At 38.7% G+C, this 20,944-nt stretch overlaps 1 protein-coding gene across 2 annotated transcripts; it reads left to right on the forward strand.

Annotated features, from left to right (window-relative positions):
• The first annotated feature begins 812 nt into the window (after positions 1-812).
• DIO2 (iodothyronine deiodinase 2) lies at positions 813-18,122 on the forward strand. 2 transcript variants are annotated; one of them, XM_030484235.1, is made up of 2 exons: positions 813-1,655; positions 12,862-18,122. In XM_030484235.1, exons 1-2 carry the CDS (start codon positions 1,434-1,436, stop codon positions 13,477-13,479), a joined length of 840 nt encoding a protein of 279 aa, XP_030340095.1. In that variant the 5' UTR covers positions 813-1,433; the 3' UTR covers positions 13,480-18,122. The 2 variants fall into 2 exon arrangements, with proteins under 2 accessions (XP_030340095.1, XP_030340096.1); XM_030484236.1 differs by having other exon boundaries at positions 995-1,655; positions 12,862-13,434.
• Positions 18,123-20,944: the final 2,822 nt, after the last annotated feature.

Below are 20,944 nucleotides of genomic sequence, written 5' to 3' on the forward strand. Positions count from 1 at the left end.
CCAGAAGTAAAAACTTCTTTCAGTTTGTTGTTGTTGTTGTTGTTCTTGTTGGTTTTGGTTGTTGGGTTTTTTTTGTTTGGCTGGGGTTTTTTTTGGTATTTTTTTGGGGGTGTTTGGTTTTTTGTGGGTTTTTTTTTGTGGGGTTTGGTTTGGTTTTTTTTTTGCATGTGTGGGTTTTTGCATTTTTTTTTTTCCTAGTAAGTTTTTAACCAAAATTTAGTTATCCCTATTAGACTGGTGTTTATAAATAGTTATCACAGGGGAATATTAAAGTCCTTGAAGCTCAGTTAATTAACAACATTTACACATGTTGTACTTCACAGAGCACAACACAGAGGTGGGAGAAAAATGTACAGAAAAGTGCCCTTTCTTGGCATGCACCAACTCACACACCTTCCTGGAAAAGACAAAAGGGCAAAGATAAAAAAAACAGCCACGAGGAAAAAAAAACCATCAACAACAGAAACCTGCATTGCTGTGTCACCTTCCATGTCATCTGAAAATACTTTTTCCAAAATTTGAAAGCATTTCGTAACAGCAGTCAGAAGCATATTGGTTTTTTTCTTTTTCCTTTTCAAAGCAAAGCAAAGTTCCACCCTTGCTGTCTGTCTGTCTTTTTTTCTCCTCTCTTAAGGAAAAAAAAAAAAAAAGTTTTGAGAATTTCATTTTTCTATTCACTGCAGTCCTGGCCAAAGTAAAGCCCTCTTTTACATTGACGTCAAGATCTTTACTAAGATTAGGGTTTCATTTCTCTATTGCAGCAATTAGCTAGGGAATGTATAAAAGGCTTCAGGGAAGCAAGCTAGGACTCCAGAGGGGAAAGCACTTTGCACCATAGGCAGATAGCAAGAGAGAGGACGAGGGGAGGAAGGCAGGAATACAGAGAGGCGAGGGGGGGGGGAAGGGAGAGAGAGAAGGAGGGAGGAAGAGAGGGAGGAACAGAAAGTTTATGTACATAAACCTTTTTTTTTTTTTTTTTTTTTTTTGTTTTTAAATAAAAGTATTGTTGCACCTGGTAGTTAGCTTTACTGACACAGGATTGAGAGCTCTGTTCAGTGCTTAAATAGCTGAGAAACAATGGGATAGTGCAGGGAAGTTAACAATTAACAGTCTCAGCTTAAATTTTGTGACTGCAGGGAACTGGAAACACAGCTGCCTCTCTCTTCAACAAAATCAGGTCTCCTGGTTAAGGGAAGAATTTTTGTTAACATCTTAGTTTCTGAAAAATAAGCAGCTCCGAGTTGAATGAGTATCGTGCCATTATGGTTTTAACCAGCCTGCTCATATTTAACTATCTCTGCTCATTTTAAAGAGAGAAGCTGAGAGAGGGGTAACAAGGCTTTTCAAATGCTTTTTACTTTACTCTTTTAAATAAGAGTACAGAGCAAAAAAGGGAGCTGAAGGCATCCAGCTGAAAAGAAGCAGCAAGGAAGATGGGTCTGCTAAGTGTGGATTTGCTGATCACGCTTCAGATCTTGCCGGTCTTTTTCTCCAATTGCCTCTTCCTTGCTCTCTATGACTCTGTGATTCTCCTGAAGCACATGGTGCTATTTCTGAGCCGGTCCAAATCTGGGCGCGGTGAGTGGCGGAGGATGCTGACCTCGGAGGGGCTGCGCTGCGTTTGGAACAGCTTCCTCCTGGATGCCTACAAGCAGGTGGGTATACGGGAATGGGGACTGGCAGGCTGGGGTGGGTCCCCGTTGTCAGCAGAGGAGGGAAGGAATGTCTCTGTGCAGTGCAGGCTACCTGCTGTTTGGTGTGAGACATACAAGCTGAAAGGAGCAGTACTTTTAAGTCAGGGACTAAGGGTTCACCAGATCCAGGAGCTGCTGCCTCTCTGCTCTGCCACCAACTCTCTGCGCAGCCATAGCCATGTCATTTATTTTAGCCATGCCTCAGTTTCCCCACCAGTAAGGATAATGATTTTCATGTTTATAAAGTACTTCAGGATCTTCATATAAGAATAACTGTAAAGCACTCTAGATGTTTTCACAGATGTTTTGTTGTTTAAAATTGTTTGTCATGTGAGATCCTCAGAGATTATAGAAAGACTGCATCTTCGGATAGAGCTCTACATAGGTGGATGTCATCTATGTAACATAGAATTGTTTCAATTAGAGTAAAAGATAGAAATGAACCTTTGTCATTACACTGGCATTTTCTGTTACTCATATGTTAATTTTCATATTGGAGGAAGCATCCAAGTAACAGTACAACTGGGCATGAAGTGAAACAGCCTTTTTTCTTCATGAAGCAGTGACAGAGAGACATGTCAGAGATTAAAAATGAACTTCACTAGCCGAGGGACAGCTGTCTGGTGATTTAAGTTAGCAAAGCCAATAGCAGTTATACAACATGTACTTTTTTTTTCCTTTTAAGTTTTGTACAGACATTATCCCATGCTACTGCTCAGGTCTCATGAGATAGGTATAGTTCCCATTTATAGATTAAAAAGGTGGACCCCAAAAGATGAAATTTCTTGCACAGGCTACCCAGTTAGCAAGTAAAAGTACCAAACTCAGAGCTTTGCAGCTTCCAAAACAGTGTTTAGTCTATTAACATCTTGTCTTATTTAGACTATCTAATTTAACATACCCTATGATGTCATGAGGTCATAGGGGTCCTATCCAAGTGATAGCTCTGTGTCTTCTGAAATATTTTATTTTATATCACCTTCCCCCATTCTCCTTTCACTCCCCTTCAATGGCTTTTGTATTTGCTCTTTACCTAGAGATGTTAAGATCTGGTGGTGTTGGTGTTCACTGGCTTTGTGATAGGCAACACAAGCTGCTTAGCCTGAAATCCAACCTATGGGGACATTAATTTTCAGTGTAAGACAAATGTAAATAACATGCTTTTGCCAAATGGGTCAACCTCTTACTGCTACCCTAGGAATCAGCCAGCTGGCTACCCAAATAAAGTAATGCTGAATGAAGCTTACTATTCTCCTGGCCCTTCCAGTTTCTTTTTTTAGTCTCTTCACAGACATCAAGTAAATAAATTTTACAGTGGCCTTGTTAAAAGGGATAGTGAACACAATTGTTCCCCTTTCGCAGACAAGGCATGGTAGGACAGTTAACACATGACTTTGTCAAAGCTCCAGTGGAAGTTGGTAGCATGGCTCTGAAACAGCCAAGCTTCCAGTTCCCACATTTGCAACCTGTATGTGGGCCAGGGTCTGGAGAAGGTGTGATGCTGTAAGGAACCTTATATCCATGAGATATTTTCAATCTCATTCTGCTTAAATAACACAAAATTATTTAAAATAAATATGCCACATGTCTTTCTATACTGTCCAAAGTCATACTTCGCCTTTTCCTCGTTACTCTTAATTTCAACCATGGAAGCTACAGGTGGGTGACTCTACGCTATTTTTGATCTTGGCATTGAAATTCATACCTTGAACTTTGGTAAATAAAAACTCTCCCCTATCACCATTAAATCACCTAGGTTGTTCAGGACAATCAGGGTTTAAGGTCCCTGGAATGAATTCTGTGCCTCAATGACCGCAGGAGAAAAACACATATAAACATAACCAAATTTTATCACCTTGTTTCAAAAAGGGGAAAAAATTCCATTTGTTCCAGCTATCCTCAAGATGAAACTAATTGACCAACACTTCATGGAAAGAGTCTATTTTCCTTAATAGAATTATGGGCTGTAAAGACAGAGTATCATCGGAAACTCTTGATTGTCACAGAAAGGTGGATAAATGTAAAAATCAAATTATAAAGGGGACACAATAAACTGAGAAGCAATATTAGAAGAAGAAGAGTCATCACCTCCACAACAGAAAAGAAGCTTCTGCTGCTTCTGTAAGGAAGAGAAAGGAAAAAAAGTTTCAGCTGGAAAGCTATACTGGTAGAGTCAAAAAAAATTGAAATATACCCTGTTTTGGCATGTTTAAAAGGCATAAGAAACAGTGCAAGATATTAAAGACTGGCCCGCAAAACATGGTTTCCCTTAAATTATCTTTTTTTAAATCCTGACTAGGACTGCCTAATTGTGATATCTTAATCTTAGGCAATTAATGAGAGTAGAAAATGAAAATAATAGGGAATCAGGGTACTAAAAAGCATGGCAAAGTGCAGTCTATACCATAACTGTGATTGCTTATTGCTCCAATTTGCTAGCTGAAGCCAGGTATTAGAAAAGTACTTAAGCAGGTGCTTCAGCTCTTTCCACTGAGGAGTATTTGTAAGATAATAATAATTTTTCAGCTAGAACAGAATTGCAGATGTCTGAGATAAACCAAAGCTAGATTACCAGTTAGTAGAAGACTGAATTAAAGCAGTAACTATGCTTGCTTTTACCATGTTTTGTGTCATTTACACAGAACTCTTTCTCAGTACATTTCAGAATATTTTTCACAAAAGTACTTGGTGCAAAATTTCTATTCACATTACAAATGACTGGAAGCCATTCCAAAAAAACCCAGTGGGTAGATATTAGATTCTGGATTAAAGTAAATTTATTACAAGAAAGGAGTTCTGCCTCGAAAGCACACAGCCTGTCCCAGAATTTATTTTGTTTCAAGACTATTGTGTATTCTATGTTGGAATAGAGCGTATTTGAAAATAGCTATTCTGATGCATTTTCCCTTCTAGAAAACCTTTTGAATATCTTACCTAAATTTCAACTTGCTTTTGTTCTTCTTCTTGTTGTTATCCTAATAACCAAATTACTTCACATGACTTTTTTTTTTATTATATTATTGCACATGACTTTTTTTGGTAAATACAACATTCTATATGATTTATTTTCTCCACATTTTACAGACCCAATAGAATCAACATGATTTATCTTTTTTTTATTTTTATTTTCTTATGTAAATTTTATCAATGATTAATATATTTCTTTTTACTTCCTTAGCTCTCAGTTCAGTATCTGTCACACTCAGTGCTGACATTGTGTGCACTGTACCAGCTTTCTGATTTATAGAGCACCATCCTCCTTTTCCAAGAGGCAAGTGTGTCTTATGTTACAGCAAGAGAGTCTTTAAGACCAGATTAATTGTCCTAACAGTGATAAATAGAGCTAGTAGCCAAGTTACATTAACTTCATATAATTGAAAGAGTGCAACTATTTTATTTAAACGTTATTTTTCTAATTTACAGTTGTGCTCTGTTTATCATTTAAGAAATGAGTGGATTGCTTCCTGAAGAGCAAATCATGTATGTATGTGTGTGTAGGTATTTACACTTTCATATGTGTTTGTATGTATACAGGTATATATGTGTGTGTATCTGTCTCTCTATATATGTACATACGTATATGTATATGTGTATAAATGCAAAAATAGACACATACAAGCGTACATAGTCTGTTTTTTCAGGAGCCAGTCCTCTCATTTCTTTGTATATGTATACACACATATATATGTATATGTATACATATAGATAGATATGAATGCAACCACACCTACTGATAAGAGAAAAAAACCACAGAGATTTTTGGGAGGGTGTTAGTGTGCCTTCTGCATGATTTATATAGGTCATCTGTAAAAATGCCAGTGAGGCGTTTGTTTTAGCCCACAGCATGTGTACTCAATGTGTGATATAGCTTTCAGAAATCCAGAGAAAAAGCTAGGGAAACCTTGAACAACCCACTCTATTTACTTTAAAAAAAATTTTTTTTAGCTGCTAAGTTCCATGCTTTATTTAGTACTGGAATGAATCTGCTTTCTAAGATACCAAAGGTGAGAAATTGTTATCTTTAAATGCTTTTTAAATGGGTACAAAAAGGTTGCACCCATTAGCAGTGCCCAGTGCTGAGGCTTCGTGCTCAGAGCTTTACCAGAGCTCAGAGCTTTGTGTTTCAGTAATGTGGAGCTACTGCTCCTGGTCTCCAGTAGAGACCTGTAAGGTTATTCTTGAGGAAATCTTCCCTCTTCCCCACCTCAGCGCAGGGTCGTTAGGAGGAAGACCTTAATGGTACCTCCTTGGAGCAGCCATACGCTTAGGAATGTTGTGGTGCACCTATGGGGGTAACAAGCATTTGTGCATGTATACACGTGTGTAAACGTACATTACAGCCCTCAGAAGGATGCTGATATCTCAAGCAATGGATGATGATGGGTGTGTGTATGTACTTGTAAAGCTTTTTACTGTCTTTAGAACAGGCCAGCAGCAAGCTCTGGCATGACAGACCCAACATGGAAGGAATGGTTGGCACAGGATCCCAACTTCTCAGCGTAGGTCCAACTCTGGATATAACAGCAAGTAAAGTGGTTCAGTAAACACCCAGTGGGATTTTCCTCAGATTTCAGGGAGGCACAATTGACTTACCTTTGGCTACTTCTGCCTGCCTGATAGGGGCATAATTTATTCATAAAATAAATCAGTATGCAAAGTAGGACAGCCCGAAAACTGTCACGTTAAGTGGATGCTGCACAGTATTATTGCAAAGCTAGGCATGAAAGTAATATAATGGCACAATTCTTTACCTGCTGTTTGGCTGTCTCTTTGCTTTTTGGGGAAATCTTTAAAGGGTTGAAACAAAGACATAACCTCTATAATTATTCGTATTTATTTTGTCTGGCAAGGTAAGGAAGTGTCTCTCTGCATTTGGCAGTGATAAAGGGAATTTGTGAAAGAGAGCATGTGGTATAGTTTCAGGGTTTAGAACTAGACATTGTGTGTTATTAAAAATATTTTATTGGTTTTACAAAGTTCAGCTTTAGCAGAATTGTTTTCATTGACATTTGCAAATGAAAACAATCTTGAAAGAAGTGAGAAAAACAAAACAAAACCACAATTAAAACCTTTCCTGCTGTGCTTGGAACATAAATTCAACAGGATTGAGCTTGTCATTGTCATTAATTTAAAACATTGTCATTCTTATTAATACATAATCATGTTTATTATACTAGTGTCTGAGGAACAACCTAGATCAGGGACCTGTTGTACTAGGCAGTATCGTAAACAAGGAGCAGACAGCTTGTTCCACGGAGTTTACAGTTCAGACTCAAGACAGACAAAGGACTGGAAAAGGAATGTGGTGACTCCTATCCCCGATGGGGTCTCATCCTACTGGTTTCATTTTGTGGATCTAGCTTCACTTTTTCCACACTGACTCTTTGCACTCTTCCAGTTTCACCCCTATGTGTGAAAAACTGACTGAAAGGACTTATTGCTTTTTCATCGAACCCTTGTGAAAACCTCGTTCAGCTCTGGTAGACGCAGAAAATTAGCTAACTAGTACCACCCATGAAAAGGATTGTACCCGATCCTTGTGCTCAGCCTAGCTCTGCCTCTTCAACAACATGCCCACTGTGTATTCATACAGCGCTAAAGCTGAGTTAAAAAAAAAAAAATCCAAATTAACTTCAAATGTCCTCCAGGTGCTGACTGACAAAGACTGGTGAAAACCTCCACCTGTAGGTGGAGTCCACAGGGGCAGCCGGTGGCCTGGTGGCTCCAGTGTGGTAGGCTATGCTCCTATCCTGAGGGTAACATAAACCCTTAAGAAGCTTGCTGCGTGCTCCCTGATCAGAGGAACTAAAATTATCCATTTTCTTTTAAGAGAGTGCAAGGCAAAAGGCTCTTTTATATTTTCCCTCTGCCATGCATGCTTATTTGTGGGACTGGCAGTTTTTAAGTAAAGAGAGTAGCATTTGACTAGTTATTTTTATCTGGACTGTGCCTTTTTAGTTTGCCTCCCACTTCCCTCCCTCAACTTCACACACCTGATCCTAAATACAAGACTCTGGAGTCTGGGAGAACTCCAGCCAATTCCAGCCTCTGGTCTCCAATTCAAGTAATCAAGTCTCTTAAAGCAAGTTGCCACCTCCCCATGAAGAGCTCCCACTCCCATATGCTACTCCAGACAAGGGCCTCCTGTATTTTTTATCCACTACAAATCTCTGGCTCATGTAAATAAAGAAAACAAAAATAATAATTTGTATCATTCTCCAGACAGAGTCTGATTATGATTTGGATGAAACACTGGGAAATATCAAGCTGTTCAGAGTCTATATTTAGCTGAATAGGATCAAATCAAACCAAAAGCAGATAATTTGAAAAGGAGCAAAAAAGCTCCAGAAATTCAGTTCATTACCAATCTCTGGACTCCAGTCCCAAGCACAGCATGTCCATACTTAAATGGCTAATATCCTAGACTGCTAATTGTCTGGCAATACCTATTTTCTTTAGGGATTTGGCACAGCCTGGTGAATCTGCCAAACTGTTTAAAAGTCCCTCATTCAGGGAATGAAAGCCATATTCCTGTACACAGGTTCCCGGAAGGGTTATGCTAAAGCTGATAAAAGTAAAACGAGAAAAAAAAAAAGGTGAATGAGGAGGTGATGTTTTGTCCATGGGACTTTTCCAATCCTCATGAAGAATGTACAACAAAGTTAGCAGTATGTGCTGTTTCTAGCCTGTAGTTTATGAATAGGGCCTTCTTTCCTGCTCCTAAGTCTCCTTCATTTTGCAGTCTGCATACTAAAGCATCAGCAACCTTGTTCCCTTTTCACTCTTTGTGCAGGCTTGGAGAAGGAGATGCAGTACTAAGGCTGCTGAGCAAACACTAAATTCACACAAATAATGCAAATTATTACTTTGGTGGCAGGCTGGTGCTTGCTTTTGTCATGGCCAGGCTGGCTCCCAGACTTGGTTGGCCAACCTTGCGTGTCCTACGCAGGCTGCCTGGGAGGGGGTGCCTGCCCTCTGCCTGGTTTCCACCTCTTCCAGAAGTCTGGCACTGAATGCCCAAACATTCATGCTCAGAAGTACGTGATTATAGAAATGCTGGTTCACGTGTGAAGAGAATTCTGCTAGTTTGTTTCTCAGAATTTATATTTTGCCTGCCTTTGTGTAAGATTTCAAAAGCGGTTTGTCTGAATACATGGAGGTTTTTGTTTGTTTTCTCATTGTGTTGATTTTCTTTTCCAAGAGCTATTTTTCTTTCAATAAATGACAACAAAGAAGAGAGCCAAGGCCTACAGTGCAGATGATCAGCAAGGATGATATTGTCATCCTGTGTCAATCGGGTTCTGAGCCTGTTGAAATAAAGAGTCCCATTGGGAACGTCAGTGCTTCATCAAGACCAATTAGTGGAGATGTTGCTGCTTATGTTTAAGCTTTAATGACTGGGCAGGACTGCTTTTTGGAGTGCCTGACACTGGCATGGAACAAGGCACCGACCTAATTACTTCTCTACAAGAGCAGAAAATGCCTTGTGAATGCCTGCTTGGCAAGGAAGTCTCATTAAGGTGAAAAAATTCAACACGAGCACTCCTAGAAACAAAAATTAAAATGATAGGTAACCTGCGGCCATGAGACTTGCTTCATGGCTCTGGGAAATGAAGAGAACTGCTATAAGGTGACATGGGGTATATTTGTACTTTATTTCCTAAATCCATCTTTTTAGTCAATAAGGAGTATGAGAGAAAGAATGCAAACTTGTATTGTTGGAGAACAGTGAAATATGTTGCCATCCTTGATTTCATTGTTAAATAGTACTTGAAGGGCATTCCCATGCTGGCATTGGATGGGAGTTTTGTTAATCTATTCCTTCAGGGTTTGCAAACTCACCTAGGAGAAAAACGTTTGGTAGACCTAAGGGAAGAGCTGATAATGAGGAGCTTACAGCCTGTAGCCTCTCCTTCTGCTTAAATACGATCAAGAAGCAGATGTGGTTTTCTAGTTCAAGAGTGTTAGCGCATTTTCAGTCATAATAGCTTTGTTAAAAGAAAACCAGAAGAGTGAAGGAAAACAGCTGCTCAGATATTTTTGTCTCCTGAGCAGCTCTGTTCACTGCTGAGTTTTAGTTGCTTCTATCCTTTTTACCTTTATATTTCTTCTGCTCTGAAGAGTGCCAGAAAATACCAGAAATTCAAAGTATGTTGCTTAATTGTGATTTATGAGATAAATTGCATGTTATTACTTCTTTTCTTTGACTGGATGAGCGCACACTCCTAAATACTGAGGTCCATTATTCCTCCAGGGAGCGGGTGCAGTACAGATATTTGCATGTCAGGCTTTGCCCAAAAGGCACATTTTGGGCAAACTAGCTCTGAAAAAAACATTTGCTTGGTACTGCAAGAACAGGTAAGCACTCTCTAGGTAAAGAGGGATCTGGTATTTGTGCAGATGTGAAGACGTGTTTCTTGAGATGTGCCTTTTTTGGTGGTTACCAACTTATCACAAAATGCTGAGTTGTCTAGCTGGCTTATGAATTGATTGCAGCCCTCAGGATGATTATATGGCCGACATACGATCTTGATCTGTGTTATTTCTTTGCTCAAGTCTGGCCCTTTCCCTTACTCAGACTTGCTTTGCCTATCTTACTGCGCAGAATGGCAGAGAGAAATGGGGTTCTCAACAGCTGCACAAAAGAGTACCTACTACCTGCTAAGGTGTAGGTGGCCTGCAGCAGCACTTAAATACTTCAAGATGCATAATGCTACTTCTTAAGTGCTACAGCTTGCGTCTCTGAGCTTGCCTCTCTCCACATAGATCCTTTCTTCTCAAAAATTGGGATACAAACCTTTTCCTTCTTGAGTTCAACCGACAACATGCTCGCACAGCAGGTCCTAAACTCAGCTATTTCAAACCTCACCTGCTTTCAAAAGCAGATGAGCTTAAGGGTTTTTTTAACTGTTGCTTGGGCTCTAGCAGATTTTACCAAGAGGGATACCACAAGCAACCGTGCTTTCGTGGAGCATCACTTTGTTCTCTTGCCTGCGATGCAGCCACAGCTGCACTTGCCCTGCGTGATCGCCATGTGCTTGGCCTAGAGAGGTTTGTAAGTTTTGAGCAGTGTTTCTTTCTGTAGCTCTCTTCCTTTCTGATCTCTGAGTGAGAATGGAGGCGCAGTTGTGTCTCAATTTGCCCCATAAAAAACAATCAAAATGAAGCTTATATTGTGTGCCAACGTGCTGTGAGATTGTCTCATGTAGCTGTGAAGTCTGGGAGCTTTAAGGGCAGTGTCTTACAAACTTTGCTTTGGTAAGACTCTTGCTTCTATTGCTGTTCTGATGAAATAATGCCGAGTCATGAATAACTGTAGATTTGTTCAGGTAGTCAGGTTTCTCAGGGAGGAGTGGTGCATCTGGTATCTACAATGTATTTGCCTCTGGATCTGTGCGCAACAGCAATTACATCATTAAAGCATTCAGCTTTTAACTCAGCTTTTTACTGTATCTGACTCACCAGGATACGCTATAATGTAATGTAGAATAGAAGTGCACCAAAAATCAGTTGTTTATTCAATTTTCACACAGTTCTCATTCAACATCGAATTCTATTGACTTCAATTGGAGTGTAGCTTCAGAAATAAATAAAATATGACAGACTTCAGAATTTGGCCCGATATGTTTGCTTCAAAGCAACATTTCTAAACATAATAAAATAGACAGGAGACAGAGATAGAAAAAGTGAGGGAAATACAAAAGGGTAATTGCATTGTTGTAGTAGAGCATGATGGTAAAGACAGATACATAGGAATTGCTGTAGCAGAGCTCATTAAAAACTAATTGTCTTATGTAATAACATTTTGTGGTTCTATAGCAGTTATCAGCTAAGGATCTTGGAGCCCTCTGCAGGCTCCACCTCATTCTGGCAGTGCCTTCTGTGAGATGTTTATTATATTCTGTCTTTTTTCTGTAAGCAGGGAAATAGGTCAAGCAAAATGACTTTTCTGCAATTGCCTGTTTGGTCTGCGTTACATATGGGGCTAGAACTGAGAACAATTCATTTTTACTTCATCTTACTTCAACCATCATATAAACTTTCCCCTTTTTCTGCTGCTTTACCCCCAGTCATCTTCTAGAGAAATATTTCAGTAGAAGGAAACAATGTCACTCAACTGCTGATGAAATTACCGCAAAGTGGTTAGAAAACCCTTTGGAGATCACAGTCTTGGATGGTCCACTGTCTAAACAGAATGATATACTGAGTGGGCATTTGCAGAGATCTCTCTTGTGTTTGGTACTCTTGCATATTTTCATTCTTGGGCTGCAGGATGGAAAAGAATATACATGTATGAAATCTGTAAATCTCTCAAAATTGAGAGGCACTGCATGTGTTGTGAAGATCAGGAATACAATGCAGAATGATTTTTGAAGAATCAGAAGAAGAATAGCCTGAAAGGTAGGATGCAGTCCAACAGAGCCATGTGCAAATCACCAAATTCAGTCTGGACTGATGAAGTACCCAAATCCATGACGGGGAGCAAATAGAAAGGGTAGAAAAAGGGACCTAGAAAAAGGGGTCTAGGCACCATTATCAATTCTCACTAGCAAACTCCTAATCATCAGTCTACAGTTTTTCCAAAACAGTAATGATATTTTGTAAAAAGCAAACATGTGGAATGTATAAAACGTGTAGCCTGTGAGATACGTGAAGTAATTGTTTGATTATTCTGAGAATTAGTAAAAACTCTTTCTAAGTTTTGAACACTGCTCTTCAAGCAAGATATGAACCAAGTGGAGAGAATTCAGAGGATGGCAGTGAAAAAAATCATGTCTAGAAAATTTGTCTCACAGAGAAAAGTTAGAATAAATTGGAGGCAGTCTGTCTGAACGCAAACAAGAGTCTGCAAATGCAAAAGGGTGGACAGTACTATGTGTATAGTGGATAGGAAAGACAGATCTCAGATCAAATTTTTTAAAAGTAATGGAGTAGCATACCTGTCAGGAATGCCACATTTCCCTGTACCGTGAGTAGAGATGGAGTAGATGAACTTTCTGTAGCTGCTGCTTTTGCTGATTTGAAATATCTCAATGCTAGTGTCCATGCTGGTAGTTAGGTGTGCTCTTTGAGCAGTTGACTCTACTTATTTGAAGAGGGTAGTCATAAGGATACTGGACAAGCAAGTCATACTAACTTGCTATGTTTTAATTTGTTTTGCCATCAGGTGAAACTGGGAGGAGAAGCCCCAAACTCCAGTGTAATCCACATAGCCAAGGGCAGCGATGGCAGCAGTAGCAGCTGGAAGAGTGTCGGTAGCAAGTGTGGAGCCAAATGCCACCTTCTGGATTTTGCCAACTCTGAGCGGCCACTTGTGGTCAACTTTGGTTCAGCTACCTGACCACCATTCACAAGCCAGCTGTCAGCCTTCAGCAAGCTGGTGGAGGAGTTCTCTGGTGTGGCTGACTTTCTGTTGGTCTACATCGATGAGGCTCATCCATCAGATGGCTGGGCTGCCCCTGGCATCTCTTCCTCTTCATTTGAGGTTAAGAAACACAGGAACCAGGAAGACCGATGTGCAGCTGCTCATCAGCTCCTAGAGCACTTTTCCTTGCCACCTCAGTGCCAAGTAGTGGCTGACTGCATGGACAATAATGCCAATGTGGCCTATGGGGTTTCATTCGAGCGAGTATGCATTGTGCAGAGACAAAAAATCGCCTACCTGGGAGGCAAAGGCCCATTTTTCTACAATCTGCAGGAGGTTCGGCTTTGGCTGGAACAAAACTTCAGCAAAAGATGAAATCCACTGTCTACAGAAGCTGTGTCAACAGATGTGTCCCTTTAAGGTGATGTAAAAGGGAAAAAAAGAAAACATATGCTGGTTTGAATAAGGCCTATCAGAGGATTGCAGGAGAACACATTTGATAACGAGATCAAATGAATGTTAACTAGGAAAAAACAAAACAAAAACCTAACTACACAGAAACATTATTGTGGGAAAAAAATTCCACTCCTGCACTTGCTACAGAACAGAAGAGGTGAAGAAGCTTCTGAAAAAAGGTGCTGCTGGTGAGCAGGAAGAGTGGGGAGTTAAGACCTGTCTCCCAGTAACCTGTCTTATGAAGTGTTGGCCCTAGGGTGAGCTAGAAGTGTTGCAGCTTGGAAGGCAATCCATGGAAAGTCAATGCTGTGTATTTCATCAGAAACTTTTCTTTACTTTCCTGCAAGTGACCTGGGATGAGCCAGGGGGCTTGCAATTATTTTGCATAGAAATGCAGTGGAGTGTGGCAATCGTCCTTTCTCGGTAGAGATTTTACTGTTCAGAGGCTACAGGAACCAGCATGCAGTGCATCCTGTCGGCAGACTGGCTGCCGAGATCAAGATGAAACTTTGTATGTTGATATTTGTACTCTCTATGGATGCCTTTGCATATCATATTAACTATGTAATTCTATCTATATGTTTTTACTCAGTATACAGGCCTGTGCCTGTTGAGAAAGATGTTAAAATCTATGGAGTTGGACCAAAAAGACAAAGGTGATCAAATAAGCCCACTACAATTTGAAAACTAAAAAACCTGGACTATTTATTACAAAACAGTGAGAACCATCTAAAGCATGCATCACGAGACAAAGCTCAGCTGGTGCCAATCAACCCTCAGTTCTCAGAGCTGACAACACACATTTATTAATATTCTCTGGTTCTCTTTGTTTCTTTACCCACCTCGAAATCCTGTCTAGCAATAGGCTTAAATGTAATTTCATTTTTAGCTTTTTAAAAAATAACTTATTTCTCTCTTTTGAGGTAATGACCTTACAGATGTATTTTGGGGACAGGGGAACTTATGCACAACTTTACCTCATTGAAATGGAAACCTATACTGTCCTTTATCCTGTTAATTGTAGTCATGCTGATTTTTGCTACCTTAGATACCTGCAACTAGTTTATAGCTAAATTAGTTTGTTTGGAAGTTCAGTTGTTTGCACCTTCAGAACTGGTTAGCTGCAGTTCTGCTATCAGATAAATCTGTTTCACTCATGTTCTCAAAAGCCTTCCCAGAGATACAGGGAGGACAAACAGCGTGAATTAATGTGAATAAGTGTAAAAGATGGCAGAATTTTCATACAAATGGGTCTGAGGAGTTATTAATTATGTTTAAAGAGATACTATCTTCTTAGAGTATACATTAAGTTTAGGTATTTCTAAAAGTAAAATGATTTAATCAAGCCTGATGGAAAGGCAAGTTTACAATGAGCTAACCCATTAGAGCTGATAGATGAAAACCTGTAAGGAGATGGACTATTCAATTTTTCTCTCAACTTGGGCAGAAACATGAAACAGATAAACAGGATTAAGTGGCAAAAATCAAATTAGTTCTTTTAATTTCTTATCCTGCCAGTTGTCAGGAATGTGAGGTATTAATACTAACATAGGAAAGAATAGAAAATACATACATAAATATTTTCATTCTCACAATATCCTTTTAATATTCTGTATTTCTTCTTGCTTGGCTGTCGGTCAACTTAGCCAATGTACATTTGGAAATGTGTTTTCAAGCACAGGTCTCAAATAATGAGAGTGTTTTCTCCCACATTCACATACATGCTTCCTTTCCTTTTCACATTTTCCTCAAGACACAGTTAAACATATACACACACACTCTTACACAGTTTGGTAATGTGTATCAGAGAAGGGTGTAAAGAACAGTGTTCAGACCTTCTGGTGAGCCCCACTTCCCAGAAGGCATGTGTCTGTGTGCATGGGTATATGTATGTATGCATTTATGTATGCATATATATATCTCATAATTTTTTATGTATGTGTATACATACGCATGCACCACAGTGGTATCTAAGACCAGTAATAACAATTATTCTGTCCTCCCATTCATTAATGTTACTGTAACTCATTGCTCAGTGTGGAAGATTGTTATATATTTGCATGAGTAACTGGACTGTACAGCTGAAATTTTTAAACCTAATATCATAGAAACAGTAACATAGTTAAACTACATGGTTTATTTAATCCAGTGTCCTACCTCTGACTGTATCAGATGCTTCAGGGGAAGGTGCAATAATTTCATCTGGATTTTTCATTAGCTTCAGCCCTTATATTTTTGTCTTGTCTAACGTCATTGTGGATGTCTCATCATCCCTGTGAGAAGCTGATCCTAAGTTTTGAGATCTAAATAGTTCTTGAGGTGGAGAATGCTAAAAGAAAAACCCATTATGTTTAAGAACAAAGAAAAACAAATAAAAGCAGATTCTTTTTTCAGATTCAAATTGAGTGCTTTTCAATGTCGTTCTCATCTCTTGCTCTTTTATGCTAAACCAGTATAAACAGGAGTGATCCCAATTTTAATTCTGTATCTCAGCGATTATATACTCTATATCAAAAACTACATACTTCTTGTTTGCTTCTTAAGCCAAACAATAATTCACATTCTTATAGAGGTCCATACTCTTTGCCTGTCTCTGAATCCCTTCTGCTTTTATTACACTGTCCTTTTACTCAGGAGATGCTACTCCAAGTGAAAATATGTATTGATACACCCAGCACAATATATTTTCCTTATTATATCCTATTCTTCAGTCACCTGAAACCTTATTAATACATAGCAATCCATAACAACTCCATAGTTTTTGTAACTTAAACTAGTTAGTCTTTTTTTTTTTCTTTTTTTTCCCCATCACACAGTTGAAGTTTGAACTGTTTGCCTGGGAAATGCTAGCCAAATGTTTAGCACAGCTATTGAAACATACCTTTAGCTCAGAGGAGAGAGTCTGAGTTAGTAATTCAGTTGGTTAATATCCCTTTGCATATCTAAAGTATTTTTCAAGTACATTTTCTCTTTTTGAATTTCCATTATTTTTTCATGTTTTTCATAGATGTTTGTTCCTCACACAGGATAAAGGAATTATGAAATTTGCTCCTGTAAATGGGAAATCCACAGTGGTTTTCCACAAGAAAAAATACACAATAACTTCATTTCTTTCTTGGCAATATGAATGCCTTACGCTGCCCAAAACTTAAAGATAGCTCGTTCTAACTGATTGTCAAGCAGAAATATATTCTGCAAATCCTTAAATTTCTCCAGAAAATTTAAGGTCAAAAGTAGGAAAAGTATTTCAAAGAGATGTGCTTTGATGAAATATCTTTTGTAACTGGCTGATAGAAATAAAAGCCCTTCATTTTTTTGTTTGGTTGACAAAATCAAAATATTTTATAGAAAAGGTTTTAAATTAAACTTCATGCATTGTCCTCAGTTAATGATAGAAATTGCCATATACCCCAAATTATTGTAACTGTGGGTTGGTTTGAGTCCAGGCAGAAATTTTGCTATCTTGCTAGCATTGTACTTAACTCTTGTCCTAGTCTGCTGTGAGGCTGGATTTGCTTTTGTCTGTTATTCTCACTTTTCAGGACACTAAAACCATATTACTCGAGGTGCTTCAGTCTGACATACATATTGAGCAATCGCTCACAAAATAGCTGTCTGAAAGTAGTCTGGAAGGACACTGTAATAGAAACCCTAATACTGTGTCTCAGCATTAGTATGGGAAACTTCCAGTACTTTTGCATTTTGAGCAAGGTAAAAAGCTATTGTGTGCTATCATTCTACACTGTTCTGTGCTTAGCATCATTATTTAGCACTGTATAAAATGAATGTAAAACATTTTGTACACATGAAAACGATAACATTTTGCTCTTGCTTGTGTAGACAATGACATAGATTTAAGCCAGCAGGAAAACATTCCCTGTCTATTAAAAAGAAAGAAATATATTATAAAATATATTGTTGAACAACTGTCTGAACACTTTTTAAAAAGAAAAGCAATCATTTTTATGAAGGTGATCTTGGTGGGGAAGCCCACAAAGCTTCTCAAAAAGCTATCAGTTCTATGCGTTCAGGTGTGTGTGGGGAAAGTGGCTTTTCTGTGATATGGAGTGTAGGTTTCTGTATGTGTGAAAGTGGCTTTTCTGTGATGTGGAGTGTAGGTTTAAGAGTTTTAAAGACTTTCATTCAGTACTATAACCAAAGCAATAAGAGTTATCAGGTAGGGAATATTGGCCAGTTTTGTTCAACTCTACACCAGTCTATGCTGGATCCATATTCAGTGACCTTTGGGCCCAATTTGAAGGCTTTAGAGAAGAGAGACTGGGGTGAGACAATGAATGCTTGTGTGCTTATGAAGATCGCTAACAAAAGAGTAATTAACTCAGTTGGCGTTCAGATGCCCTCACATTGGCATTCCTCTGTGCACCTTAGTGTTTCTGTATTTGAAAGAAGGGTCTCTTTGGGGCTCCTAGTAAGATCACTGGGATGTAGATGCCTGTGTGTACTGACTATGTGTGTGTCATTGTTTAAATGTCAAAAATACACTTTGCAGGAGAGCCAGCAAAATTTTGTTACAATATGGTGCTCCATGAAATGTGCTTTCTAGATTTGTTTTTCTTGTATTACAATAAACTATAAAGGAAATTATACCTCTTCTGTGTCTTCTTATTCTAATATTAATTATTAATATGCAGTGGAATCTTGACATTAGATCAAGGAAACTTAGAATTGTATTAAACACAATAGTCTGTGCCACCCTGACTAGATCTTAAGCAATACAAGCAAATCCCATTATAAATGGTGGGACTAAATGTTGGTTAAAGATTTTGATCACAGACAAATCAACTTCAGCTAAATTGAATATCATTTTCATGGTTTGATATATTACTTGACTCACTGTACATGCCTGTGTACTTCTAATGTTCGTGTTAGTGAATCCACTGGCATAAATGTGTCTTACAGAGGTAATGTGAAGTGGAAACACATTGGGTGAGTATCCTATTCAAATCCACCTTATTCTGCATGGCTGCCTCACAGGTAGTCTGTTTATTGTGAAAGCCAGTGCATATGTTTCTGGGGACACACCAACACACCCAGTGTATACACGGTCTGCATTTTCTGAAGAGCATGTTCTGGCTGTGCCTGCAGTTGTGCTTGTTGGAGCACATGCATAAAGTAGACACATGTGAGCTGCAGTCTTTTCTGTCCAGAATGTCACATGTAAATATTTCTTGCAGAAACATGTAACTTGCTTCATTTTCTTTCTTCTTCCACATCAGTGTCAAATGTCATGTCCTAGCTGTTCCTCTGTTTCCCTTGGCAGTACCAAACGAAGTATTAATAAGATAGTCTGATCAAGAATCCAAAGACAGCAGATTTCTTAGTCCACATAAAACCTTGTATCTCTCCTTTGGTGGGTTGGATGGGAAGAAAGACAGGTCTCAAACACCTGTAATTTCCAGGGCTTTTGAACAAAGGGACAGATAAGCTCCCAGGACCACCACACCCCCATTCCTGCACATGTACATGAGCTGCTTAAGTAAGTCGTCTGTTTTCATCTGCTGATATTTATGCATTAGAAAGTCACAACTCATGCTACTTGAGAAAACAATGTCAGAGAAATGGAAATGTTGCCATAATATGAAGGAACAAGCAAAAGAAAAGGAAAATCCCAGAACTGAAGGTCTCCTTAAAGGAATAGAGAAGGATTCAAAGTAAGACTCCATGAGCACTGTCGGCAGTGGTGTACAGTAAATCTATAGCCCAACGAGGTTGTTACCTGAAGTGAACATACTTTTAGAAGTGTGTTTTTTCACTCTTCACATTCAAAGTGTAATATTTAAGGACACTGGACTCTGACATTTTAATCAAGAATCTATTTGGATAATTATGACAGGAAGTTAAAATGGATGAGCTGTAAAAGATAATTTTTCAGAAGAAACTCATCTGACATTCCCTTCTCATAAGGATAAAGGTATCTCAAAAGAAAGTCTCAAGTTTAAGCAATAATACTTCAGCAACAGTATTTTAACAATTAACCAATAGTACTCACCAGTCTGGTTAGTAAGCTGGTATTAAACAGTTGAATTTGAGTGTGATGTAAACAACTGAATTATTTTTATTGTTAAGGTTTGCTGCAAAAAAGTTTGGCTGAACCTCTAAACAACTTTCATATTTAATTTAAGGGCTTGAATTCACCATGTGAAGACACCTGCAACTTAGGCAGTAGGTGAATCACATGTAAGTTAAGCATCTGGCACCAGTTTGACTCCAGAGCTAGTGCTCTTACCTGTAAGACCAAACCCTGCCTGTGTAGCTTGAACCATGAGGAACCCAAAATTAAAGGCTGTGTGGCAGATGATTTTCTCAGTGCTAAAATGCTAGAATAGTTTCTGCATATGTCAGGTAGACCAAATAATATTTTCCATATGGTGAAGTTGTGTGATTGACCTTCGTATTTCTCAAGTAAAAAGGGCTTGCTGTGATATGAAATTACGATTATTGACTAAACTCAAAATTTTCTCAAGCAAGGAGCATTAACTTCTCGATGTCCTCATTCCTAAGGTTGTAAATAAAGCCAGGTAGGTGTCTGGTAATCCAAACTCAAGGAAAATAAGAAGTATAACTAAAGACTGGTTCACTTCTACATGCTTAACATGCTTAATTACACAAACTAACACACTTTCAGTTTCTTTCCTTTTCCTGTTTGTTTGCAGGGAGGTTGTTTTGGGTTTTTGTTGTGTTGTTTTTTTTTTAACTGGGAAGTTATTACAAAAATGTAAGCACAGGAATAATATTTAGAAAAAAGGTAAGAAAAAAATCAGAAAACAGATGTGCTCTGTCTGCAGCACTTGTCAGAGCTTCTCTTGCTTTGTTCTTGACTACAGATCCTTGGAGTTTGTGTTATTCTGCAGTATAGGAAAGGGGTGAGTGTCAGAAAAGATCAAAGAAGAGAGTGAGCCTTGGAATCAGCAGTGGAACAGTAGAATATGTACCAAATTAGCCCTTTCTTCACCTCAAATAATTGGATGTCTTATTCCTGCAGACTTATTTATGAGCCCTTGGAGTGTCTCCTTAGGAAACAGAAAAATAATTGCCTGTAATTCACCTCTTGGGCATCTCTCCAAGCTTTCTTCAAAAGATCAGGCCTTTGAGTGTGCACACACATATGAAACAACAGCTGAACTTGCCCTAGGTAGGATAACAATTACAAGACATATCAGACCTCATATGCCTTTAAGACCTATCTCACATGGAAGAGCAGGTTTGGGAAAACATCTAAAGAATGGTTTTGACTGTTTCCATAATATATTAAAGGTATTTTGTTCAGCTTTTTCTGAATCATTGGTTGGGATCAGTGAGACGATAGGAACACTCAGCTGATCACTGGTTGGTTCTTGTTCATGGTGTCCCAACACTTCTGCAGTTACAGGTCCAACCCCTCTAGATGTCCTGTAGCAAACTGGCACAG

This window comes from Strigops habroptila, chromosome 4, assembly GCF_004027225.2.
Source record: "Strigops habroptila isolate Jane chromosome 4, bStrHab1.2.pri, whole genome shotgun sequence".
NCBI lineage: Eukaryota > Metazoa > Chordata > Aves > Psittaciformes > Psittacidae > Strigops > Strigops habroptila.